Consider the following 12,427-nt stretch of genomic DNA (forward strand, 5'->3'; position numbering starts at 1 on the left):
TAGCTGTTGAAAAATCTCATTCACAAACCAATCCAACTAAATGTCACCTACAGCCATGGACATGTTTCATTCAGTACAATAAGAAGTAGAACATATTGAGCAGACTAGTGATGGTTGAAAGTGACTATTACCAATCCTTCTGTGGTGACGGCAGCAAAGACGGTGGAGGAGTTCGGAGCCCAGACCACATCACCAACTGAGGCATTCAGTTCAAAGGTAAACATGGGAGTGCTGCAAGAAATTATTTGGAATTCAAAGTCGTACACTTCAAACAATCCATCCATTATACGGCTTATCCTGTTCGGGGTCCCGTGTGTGGTGGGAGAAAGGCAGACCATACCTGGTCGCTTGTCAGTCAGTCACAGGGCACTTATAGAATATAGACAGAAATCATTCAGACTAAGTGGGGATAGAACCCACGCTGTCTTCATAGAAATCAGGTGAATCAACCGCTAGACCAGTGGTTCTTAACCTTGTTGGAGGTGCCGAACCCCACCAGTTTCATATGCGCATTCGCCCAACCCTTCTTTAGTGAAAAATAAAATGTATTTTTTCAAATTCAAGACAAAGTTATATGTTTTTGGTACCACTTTAGTATGGGGAACATATTCTAAGTAACAAAGACTTAATTTAGAGTTATTTGGTTGGGGTTAGAGGGTTAGGGTTAGGGCTAGGGCCAGGGTTAGAGTTATAATAAGACCATGCAGAATAAGGCATTATTAAGTACTTAATAATGACTAGTTAAGAGCCAATATGTTACTAATTTGCATGTTAATAAGCAACTAATTAATGGTGAATATTAGGGATGTCCGATAATGGCTTTTTGCCGATATCCGATATTCCGATATTGTCCAACTCTTTAATTACCGATACCGATATCAACCGATACCGATATCAACCGATATATGCAGTCGGGGAATTAACACATTATTATGCCTAATTTGGGCAACCAGGTATGGTGAAGATAAGGTACTTTTTAAAAAAATTTGTAAAATAAGATAAATAAATTAAAAACATTTTCTTGAATAAAAAAGAAAGTACAACAATATAAAAACAGTTACATAGAAACTAGTAATGAATGAAAATTAGTCAAATTAACTGTTAAAGGTTAGTACTATTAGTGGACCAGCAGCACGCACAATCATGTGTGCTTACGGACTGTATCCCTTGCAGACTGTATTGATATATATTGATATATAAGGTAGGGACCAGAATATTAATAACAGAAAGAAACAACCCTTTTGTGTGAATGAGTGTAAATGGGGGAGGGAGGTTTTTTGGGTTGGTGCACTAATTGTAAGTGTATCTTGTGTTTTTATGTTGATTTAATTTTTTTAAAAAACAACAACAAAAAAAACGATACCGATAAAAAAAAAAAACGATACCGATAATTTCCGATATTGTCCAACTCTTTAATTACCGATACCGATATCAACCGATACCGATATCAACCGATATATGCAGTCGTGGAATTAACACATTATTATGCCTAATTTGGGCAACCAGGTATGGTGAAGATAAGGTACTTTTTTAAAAAATTAGTAAAATAAGATAAATAAATTAAGAACATTTTCTTGAATAAAAAAGAAAGTACAACAATATAAAAACAGTTACATAGAAACTAGTAATGAATGAAAATGAGTAAAATTAAGTGTTAAAGGTTAGTACTATTAGTGGACCAGCAGCACGCACAATCATGTGTGCTTACGGACTGTATCCCTTGCAGACTGTATTGATATATATTGATATATAATGTAGGAACCAGAATATTGATAACAGAAAGAAACAACCCTTTTGTGTGAATGAGTGTGAATGGGGGAGGGAGGTTTTTTGGGTTGGTGCACTAATTGTAAGTGTATCTTGTGTTTTTTATGTTGATTTAATTTTAAAAAAAAAAAAAAAAAAACGATACCGATAATAAAAAAAACCCGATACCGATAATTTCCGATATTGTCCAACTCTTTAATTACCGATACCGATATCAACCGATATATGCAGTCGTGGAATTAACACATTATTATGCCTAATTTGGGCAACCAGGTATGGTGAAGATAAGGTACTTTTTAAAAAAATTAGTAAAATAAGATAAATAAATTAAAAACATTTTCTTGAATAAAAAAGAAAGTACAACAATATAAAAACAGTTACATAGAAACTAGTAATGAATGAAAATGAGTCAAATTAACTGTTAAAGGTTAGTACTATTAGTGGACCAGCAGCATGCACAATCATGTGTGCTTACGGACTGTATCCCTTGCAGACTGTATTGATATATATTGATATATAATGTAGGAACCAGAATATTAATAACAGAAAGAAACAACCCTTTTGTGTGAATGAGTGTAAATGGGGGAGGGAGGTTTTTTGGGTTGGTGCACTAATTGTAAGTGTATCTTGCGTTTTTTATGTTGATTTAATTAAAAAAAAAAAAAAACGATACCGATAATAAAAAAAACCCGATACCGATAATTTCCGATATTGTCCAACTCTTTAATTACCGAAACCGATATCAACCGATATATGCAGTCGTGGAATTAACACATTATTATGCCTAATTTGGGCAACCTGGTATGGTGAAGATAAGGTACTTTTTAAAAAAATTTGTAAAATAAGATAAATTAAAAACATTTTCTTGAATAAAAAAGAAAGTACAACAATATAAAAACAGGTACATAGAAACTAGTAATGAATGAAAATTGGTAAAATTAACTGTTAAAGGTTAGTACTATTAGTGGACCAGCAGCACGCACAATCATGTGTGCTTACGGACTGTATCCCTTGCAGACTGTATTGATATATATTGATATATAATGTAGGAAGCAGAATATTAATAACAGAAAGAAATAACCCTTTTGTGTGAATGAGTGTGAATGGGGGAGGGAGGTTTTTTGGGTTGGTGCACTAATTGTAAGTGTATCTTGTGTTTTTATGTTGATTTAATTAAAAAAAAAAAAAAAACGATACCGATAATAAAAAAAAACGATACAGATAATTTCCGATATTACATTTTAACGCATATATCGTCCGATAATATCGGCAGGCCGATATTATCGGACATCTCTAGTGAATATGTTCCCCATACTAAAGTGTTACCATGTTTTATTACTGGTGCACAAAATGAACCGTGCTTGAACATCACCTTGAGTTTGAGTTTGAGTTGGAGTTTATTTGGAACATGCAAGCATACAACATGACACATCACAATTTCCAGTTTGTCTTTTCAACATGTTCGAAAAGGAGTTGGAAGAAGCAGAGCTTATTTAATCCTACCTCTTTTCTTTACATAACAGTTGCTAAAACTTTTTGTTCACTTCCCGTTCACAATTTATTCACAATAAACTCCATAGGTAATCACAATAAAAATAAATACATAAATAATAGTAAGAATGTAATAATAATAATTGGTGAAGTAAGTCATATTTCATACGATGAGATAAGTAAGATTACTTTAAGAATGAATGAATGGATGGATGAAATAAATTGAGAATGTTTGTCATGGTTCCTCTTCTTTGTGCTTTGTAAACACTTTAAGTTTGAAGAGTTTCTTGAAGAGGATCATATTAGTACATTGCTTGATTGCTTTGCTTAATCCATTCCATCCTTGAATTCCACATACTGATATACTGAAGGTCTTAAGTGTTGTACGTGCAAACAAATGTTTTAAATTACGTTTTTCTCTAAGATTATATCTCTCCTCTTTTTTTGAGAAGAATTGTTGTATATTCTTGGGTAGCAGGTTATAGTTTGCTTTGTGCATCATTTTAGCTGTTTGCAAATTCACTACGTCGTGGAATTTCAGTATTTTTGATTCAATAAATAAAGTGTTTGTATGTTCTCTATATCCAACATGATGTATTATTCTAACTGATCTTTTTTGTAGCACCCTTAATGAATGAAGTGTACTTTTGTAGTTATTCCCCCATATTTCTACACAGCAGCTCAGATATGGTAACACTAGCGAGCAGTAGAGAATGTGAAGGGATTTTTGGTCTAGAACATGTTTTGCTTTATTCATTATTGACGTGTTTCTTGCTACTTTATGTTGTATATTTTTTACGTGAGATTTCCAGTTCAATTGATCATCAATCATTATACCTAGTTTTGTTACGCAGAGCATGAACTCACAACAAATTACACACCTGCAAAGCAGTCTGACTTCTGCTGTTGTCGTATCTGTAATACCCCGATAGGGAGAAGTTTTTGTTTACGCGATGAGTCGGGTGTGTCTTGATCTCCGCCGAACCCCTGAGCCCGACTCACCGAACCCCTAGTGTTCGATCGAACCCAAGTTAAGAACCACTGCACTAGACCATCAGGCTTTAGGCCCCACCATAGCACTGAGAGAGTTCTGATCAAGGTGACTAATGATACCCGCCTGAGACGCAGTTAAAGTCTCAGTCTAAGTTCTGCGGGACTCAGTTGACCACCCTATCTTATTGTAGGAATATTAACTTGTTCAATGTTATGATCCGCTGCACGAATCATGTTCTGTTTGGTTTTTGGACTCCCTCAGTTCCTGTTTTTGTTTTTAGTTACCATGGGTGCTTATTATTTCCACATTCTCTGATTGGTGTTCGGGACGCTCACCTGTTTCCCGAGCACTAATCAGAAGCATTATTTAAGCCTGCCTTTGCCGGTCAGTCGGCCTGGATTCCGAATTTGCCTCATGCGACAGCTGACGACAGTATTGACTCCTGCTTTGTATACTAGCCTCCACCCTAGGTTCATTTGTTTGCTAACTCCAACGCTAGCCCCCCTTAGTTTTTGCCTTCCGTGCTATGAGCACGTTTTTGTTTGTCCCCGTCTGATTTATTTCTAAAATAAATCATTTCCTACCTGCACGCTGTGTCCGAAGTCAGTCATGCGACCCGGTCGTCACGTTCAAGTCCTATCTCCATCACAGGACATACCTTGGTAACCTGTGTCTCAGACTAAATGGCTGCGCCCTGTGAGGTTCCTCTGGTGTAAATTCTGGCACCCTTATTGTTTAACTTGAGATATTACAGTTCTTCATATTATTATTCTTCACTGCACTAATATTATTATATCGCCAACTTAAACCTTTTTGAGGGCTATAGGAAACTCGGAAACTATATCTTGCAAGACGTTTGTACACATGTTCATTGATTGATTGATTGAAATTTCTATTAGTAGATTGCACAGTACAGTACATATTCCGTACAATTGACCACTAAATGGTAACACCCGAATACGTTTTTCAACTTGTTTAAGTCGGGGTCCACGTTAATCAATTCATGGTGATCATGACGGGACAAATGGATATCGTCAAAGACGCACAGTTGGTCCACCACTTTGGTTGTCGGGTCCTATTTTTACGGGGTAATTGAGCAAGTTTCCTTTTGTCTTGAGTCTTTTGTGTAATGCTCTAATCCGGAACATGTCGGCCATGGGCCAATACAAACCAAGCTATTTTCCTAAATGCCAGCACAGACAGTGATCTTTGAGACTTCATCTCGAGAAGCAAAAATTCAACAATCAAAAGTTAAAAATAAATAAACACATAAAGGTGCCATATGAAACAATGTCATGTCAAAAGGCATTAATAAGTCATGTTCTTTTCCAATAGCGTCAATGACACATTGACATTTAGGCTAACGGGGAACTATATGCCCGTATGCTGATGTGTGATCCAACTGACAGGGAAAAGTATATTTCCGACAAATAAATGGGTAGATATGGGTAGGGTCAGTGTCTATTTCCTTCTCAATATGCTGACACGCTGAGGAAATGGGTTCCAATATTAGCACGGCTGTGGTGGCAATGTGAAACGTATGGAGACAGCCAAATCACATGATAAAAGAATTCCTCATATGTGTTTTTGAGTATTGTGAACTACATGTACCAAGTTATATGGCAATCTGAAACGTTCGAAACAGTAGCCTATAGGCATACTTTAGTAAAATGTCTCTTCTTTAATTTTGGGCGTATATTAGGCTGCTAAGCATGCTCTACTTATTTTCACCAGTATAACTTGGAATAATTATATATAAAGTTAAAACACAACTCTTATGCTTAAAGGCCGTTGCTCTAGTTCATGGGTAGCACCAGGTAGCCCGTAAGGACCAGATGAGTAGCCCGCTGGCCTGTTCTAAAAATAGCTCAAATAGCAGCACTTACCAGTGAGCTGCCTCTATTTTTTAAATTTTATTTATTTACTAGCAAGCTGGTCTCGCTTTGCCCGACATTTTTAATTCTAAGAGAGACAAAACTCAAATAGAATTTGAAAATCCAAGAAAATATTTTAAAGACTTGGTCTTCACTTGTTGAAATAAATTCATTAATTTGTTTTACTTTGCTTCTTATAACTTTCAGAAAGACAATTTTAGAGAAAAAATACAACCTTAAAAAGGATTTTAGGATTTTTAAACACATATACCTTTTTACCTTTTAAATTCCTTCCTCTTCTTTCCTGACAATTTAAATCAATGTTAAAGTAAATTTATTTTTTTTATTGTAAAGAATAATAAATAAATTTTAATTTAATTCTCCATTTTAGCTTCTGTTTTTTCGATGAACAATATTTGTGAAATATTTCTTCAAACTTATTATGATTAAAATTCAAAAAAATTATTCTGGCAAAACTAGAAAATCTGTAGAATCAAATTTGAATTTTATTTCAAAGTCTTTTGAATTTCTTTAAAAAATTTTGTTCTGGAAAATCTAGAAGAAAAAATGATTTGTCTTTGTTAGAAATATAGCTTGGTCCAATTTGTTATATATTCTAACAAAGTGTAGATTGGATTTTAACCTATTTAAAATATGTCATCAAAATTCTAAAATTAATCTTAATCAGGAAAAATTACTAATGATGTTCCATAATTTTTTTTTTAAATTTTTCTATTCTTTTTTTCGGTTGAATTTTGAATTTTAAAGAGTCGAAATTGAAGATAAACTATGTTTCAAAATTTAATTGTCTTTTTTTTTTTCGTGTTTTCTCCTCTTTTAAACCGTTCAATTAAGTGTAAATATCATTAATTATTAATAATAACTTAGAGTTAAAGGTAAATTGAGCAAATTGGCTATTTCTGGCAATTTATTTAAGTGTGCATCAAACTGGTAGCCCTTCGCATTAATCAGTACCCAAGAAGTAGCTCTTGGTTTCAAAAAGGTTGGTGACCCCTGCTCTAGTTATTATCTATTCTGCTCAAGCTGTACTTTTCCTTCTCGTACAAGGGCACACAACTTGTTATCTTCCACTGCATGTGAGGACTGGCCTCGCCGCAGATGTTTTCTGTCTTTCAGCTTGCTAACAGCCAAGGACGAACCATGACCTCAACGAAGATAAGGCATATCGACAGCAGGCAGAAAAAGCAGAGACAGGGCGCAATCACAACGCCCCCAGCGCATTCCGTTCTGAATAATCACGTATTGTGCGTACTGAGCTGCTCGCATAATGTGTGACCCCTCCCTTTAGAAGCAGCGTCAGCGATGTAACTAGGGAACTCCCAAACTGAATAAAAAGAGGAGAGCGGGGGCTGTTCCTCAGAGCGTAGGGTGAGACTGTAACTGAGTGTGCAGCTCCATGCATTCTCCTCATGAGCAAAATTTAACTCTGTCTCTGCCTGATTCCTTGCTTCTTGTTCTGTTTAATAGATCGTTCAGTGCTTAAACCTGACATCAACCATTGCTAGTGTTGGTTGTAGTTGGTTTTAGTCTTTGTTTTCTGATAGTTTTGACAATAACCATATGATTGCCATTTGTTGTGATATTGTATCCAGGCATGACATACTTCTTCCTGAAAATAGCCTCATTTCTGTGTGAAATGGGTTGTTTAGAGATTTGTTATTGACAAAACGCTTGTCTATTCAACTATTACGGTCCCAGCACCTCAACCCCTAGTAAGAGGCAGTGGAAGTTTGAAATTCCTTGGACTAGCCCAGTCGATCAAGCTGGATTCGGCTGCGTATCTGGCAACCTCAGTCAGGGAGAGGGGACTACAGAATTTTGACCAGTACTATTTCTGGCCAGATTCCTACATATGGCTCCTTTAAACCTGAATATCCGAATAAAACTGCATGTCATAAAATGTCTTGACCCTTACTTGTAATCATGGTCCCAGATCTTGACGGTCCAGTCTGAACTGCAAGAGATAAAAACCTTTGGGTGGTAGGGATTCCACTTCACTGTATGCACTGCCATGTTGTGGGCATCGTAGGTGGCCAGGTATTGGTTGGAGTAATTCTTGGAGCACTAGGGAATGAGACGAAAGGGTCTATCTATGGTGAACAATGCAAAGCCTTCGGACTATGTACTCTGGATAAAACGTTGCTGGTGGTATTCTATTAGGTTTTTCTTGAGATGATTGACAGCTTAACAATACAATACAGTGTTTCCTATAAACTGCCAAGATACCTGTGGCGGTGAGGGCGTGGCTATGGGCGTGGTTATGGGCGTGGTCACCATGACATCATCGAGTCATTTGCATAATTTACTACAATGATATGATTTTCTCTAAAAAGGCTCAAAAAATGTATACTTACTAATTAATAATAACAGTTTTGTTTTAAACGTCCATCCATCCATCCATTTTACTGTATAATTACAACACTTTATGTACATATTTATATACAGATTTGAACAATAAGTTATTCACTGAAATATATTTATTAATTGTGGTTCTTACAAAAAATATATCTTATAAAATAGAAAAGCTAAAATGTCTCTTAAAGCTCTGCCCCTTTAATTAGTGCATACTAAATAATTTAACTTTAGCCTACTACTACAACCATATTATTTACCAGCAACATAAAGTGAAACAGAGGCAGAGGTGTCCTGCCACAGTCAGTAACAAATAAACAGAAAACAGTAGTGGTCAAATACAAATAAGGCAACAAGAGAAGTATCCTACACTTCTCTTTTGTAAAGTAAATTAATACAATATATGTATAAAAAATATACATTTAGGCCTCCACTCAGACTTGATCCACCAAAGGACCCCAAAGGGTTTTGGTACAAAAAATATAAAAAAATGTGTCATTGTTTAGTAGTATTATTATTCAAGGTTTAAATCTCTAGATCAGGGGTCACCAACGCGGTGCCCGCGGGCACCAGGTAGCCCGTAAGGACCAGATGAGTAGCCCGCTGGCCTGTTCTAAAAATAGCTCAAATAGCAGCACTTACCAGTGAGCTGCCTCTATTTTTTAAATTGTATTTATTTACTAGCAAGCTGGTCTCGCTTTGCTCGACATTTTTAATTCTAAGAGAGACAAAACTCAAATAGAATTTGAAAATCCAAGAAAATATTTTAAAGACTTGGTCTTCACTAACTGACAAAGAAACAGATAACAGATTTGGTGTCCAGTTCAAAGTGTGACATGATTTATTTAAAAATTTGAGAGTTGACTTTTGTATTTTACATGAGTTATTATTTGTACAAACATGGTGCAAAGTAATTCATGATTTGTTAAAAAATGTTAGAGGCTAACTAGTTAAAGTCTTAGAAGTGATCATTTGAAAATGTTCCATTTGAAAAATGTGCACTTAGAGAAAATATAAAAATAAAGTGTTGCATATTGATATTTATCTGTTTCTATACATATTTATTGTGAGAAATCATTAAGATGATCAGTGTTTCCACAAAGATAAATATCATTAATTATTAATAATAACATAGAGTTAAAAGTAAATTGAGCAAATTGGCTATTTCTGGCAATTTATTTAAGTGTGTATCAAACTTCTACAGATTTTCTAGTTTTGCCAGAATAATTTTTTTGAATTTTAATCATAATAAGTTTGAAGAAATATTTCACAAATATTCTTCGTCGAAAAAACAGAAGCTAAAATAAAGAATTACATTAAAATGTATTTATTATTCTTTACAATAAAAATAAAAAAATTTACTTTAACATTGATTTAAATTGTCAGGAAAGAAGAGGAAGGAATTTAAAAGGTAAAAAGGTATATGTGTTTAAAAATCCTAAAATCATTTTTAAGGTTGTATTTTTTCTCTAAAATTGTCTTTCTGAAAGTTATAAGAAGCAAAGTAAAACAAATTAATGAATTTATTTCAACAAGTGAAGACCAAGTCTTTAAAATATTTTCTTGGATTTTCAAATTCTGTTTGAGTTTTGTCTCTCTTAGAATTAAAAATGTCGGGCAAAGCGAGACCAGCTTGCTAGTAAATAAATAAAATTTAAAAAATAGAGGCAGCTCACTGGTAAGTGCTGCTATTTGAGCTATTTTTAGAACAGGCCAGCGGGCAACTCATCTGGTCCTTACGGGCTACCCGGTGCCCACGGGCACCGCGTTGGTGACCCATGTTTTATACTGTAAGTGTGTTCATGTACGACATAAACTAAAGAAAGAAAGTTTAGATAATCATGAGTCATATATTGGAATATGGGATGCATTATTTAAATTTGTTTTAACTATTAAATGAACCTAAAATATGACTTATTTTATCTTTGTGGTAAATATTGGACACAGTGTGTTGTCAAGCTTATGAGATGTGATGCAAGCGTAAGCCACTGTGACACTATTGTTCATTTTTTAAATGTTTTTATTGAATTTTTTATAAATGGCTGTGATGATCATGTCAATGACGGATTTTTAATCACTGTTATGTTGGAACTCTTATTGATTGATTGAGACTTTTATTAGTAGATTGCACAGTACAGTACACATTCCGTACAATTGACCACTAAATGGTAACACCCCAATAAGTTGTTCAACTTGTTTAAATCAATTCATGGTAGTTAATATTAATATTTAACTGTTATTATCCATTTTTGTTTCACCATTTTGGATTGTTTGTGTGTCTTCAATTGCTCTGTTGATTGCTATTCTGAATGTTGCTGGGCTGGGTTTGGTTTTTGGAATTGGGATTGTATTATAATTGTATTATTGTGTAATATTTTGTTGGACTGATTAATATTAATACATTTCTAAAAAAAAAAAAAATGTGCGTGTTTGAAACACAGAAATCCATTTGAAATGGTCTTTATTTTTAGGTTGTCATGCCATGATTTTACCTGTCTGGCCCATTTGGTAATAGATTTCCCTCCGTGTGGCCCCTGAGCTAAAATGAGTTTGACACCCCTGGCTTATGTCAAGAAGAATTCCTCTAAAGCAGAGAAAACAGGTATGAAAGAGAGTAATGAGGTCCTCTGAGTGTTGAAAAGTGTTTGATGAATTTCCCAGTTTGGCGTGCAGGTGTGATTGCAGTCATAAATAAAGTGCATCCAGTCAGACTACATCAGTTGTGTTGTATTTCAAAGCACTGACACTTCATTCCAACACACCTTGTGTATTTTACCCTCCTCGGTGCCAACAAGGAAGAGAGACTCGATCTGCCTGTGGAAGTCCATGGAAGTACCACCAGCTGTGTAGACATCAGGTACCAGGATTACTATTACTATTAACTAAATAGCAGTTATAGATTATGGATACAATAATAATCTCACCAGATGTGAGCTCTTTGATACCATCTAGGCCATCAGACACTGGATCGGTTAGCATTAGCCTGATAGCATCTGTGAAGACCAGCTCGTTCTGCATGAACACAAATACATATTTGAAGTGTCTGAATGTGTCATGTTCTGCGGTCATGTTTTGTTCTGTTATTTTTCTGGTTGTTTAAGACCCTTTTAGTCCCTGTTTACGCTCCCTGGTTTGGTCACCATGGCAACTCATTGTTTTCACCTGTTTGGACTCACGCACCTGTTGTTAATCATGTGACATTACCATTTAAGCCTGTAGTTGCCAGGGAATCGGCGGGCGACATTCTGTCACGACGTGGACTGTGGCGACGCAAATTACTGCGTGGATTGTTTTCCCAAGATCAGAATCAGAATCAGAATAGTTTTATTGCCATTGTTTGAGAACGGGTTCACAAACTAGGAATTTTTCTTGGTGCAATGGTGCAACATAAAACACATATAACACATATTTGGTCATAAAAAGAGCTGTAACTGAGCTATCAGATAGACTTAGAAGGAATTCAAGGAGCTACTGTTAGGAGTTATTGTTCATTTGCCTGATGGCCGAGGGGAAAAAACTGTTCAGGTGGCGGGAGGTGTGGGTCTGGATGGAGCGTAGTGTCCTGCCTGAGGGGAGAGGGGAGAATAGTTTGTCTAGGGTGAGAAGAGTCAGCTGTGATCTGACCCACACGCCTCCTGGTCCTGGAGGAGAACAAGTCCTGGAGGGATGGGAGCTTGCAGCCAATCACCTTCTCAAGATGCAAAACGACTTGACTGGACACGGCGTGAAGGTAAAGACATGTTTAATTCTGACTGTAAAAAGAACAAACAAAAGGCGCGCACAAGGCGGAGATACAAACTTCGCTATAAAAACAAAAAAAAACTAGCACAAAGGCAAAACTATGGACATGAAACAAATAAACACTTACTGTGACAAGAACTATGGCATGGATTATGATATCAAGGGTACCTCTGATACCCATGCTACC

At 35.7% G+C, this 12,427-nt stretch overlaps 1 protein-coding gene across 1 annotated transcript in view; it reads right to left on the minus strand.

Annotated features, from left to right (window-relative positions):
* The window catches only part of LOC133648205 (dynein axonemal intermediate chain 1-like), a 44,621-nt gene that overhangs the window by 8,814 nt on the left and 23,380 nt on the right, over positions 1 to 12,427 (minus strand). Inside the window, exons 15-18 of the mRNA XM_062044054.1 lie at positions 11,424 to 11,511; positions 11,262 to 11,341; positions 8,063 to 8,211; positions 132 to 231 (exon numbers count right to left, since the gene is read on the minus strand). Of these exons, the coding sequence (XP_061900038.1) occupies positions 132 to 231; positions 8,063 to 8,211; positions 11,262 to 11,341; positions 11,424 to 11,511 (417 nt within the window). The remainder of the gene's footprint in view (positions 1 to 131; positions 232 to 8,062; positions 8,212 to 11,261; positions 11,342 to 11,423; positions 11,512 to 12,427) is intronic.

The sequence above is a fragment of the Entelurus aequoreus genome, linkage group LG01 (assembly GCF_033978785.1).
Source record: "Entelurus aequoreus isolate RoL-2023_Sb linkage group LG01, RoL_Eaeq_v1.1, whole genome shotgun sequence".
In the NCBI taxonomy this organism is placed as follows: Eukaryota; Metazoa; Chordata; class Actinopteri; order Syngnathiformes; family Syngnathidae; genus Entelurus; species Entelurus aequoreus.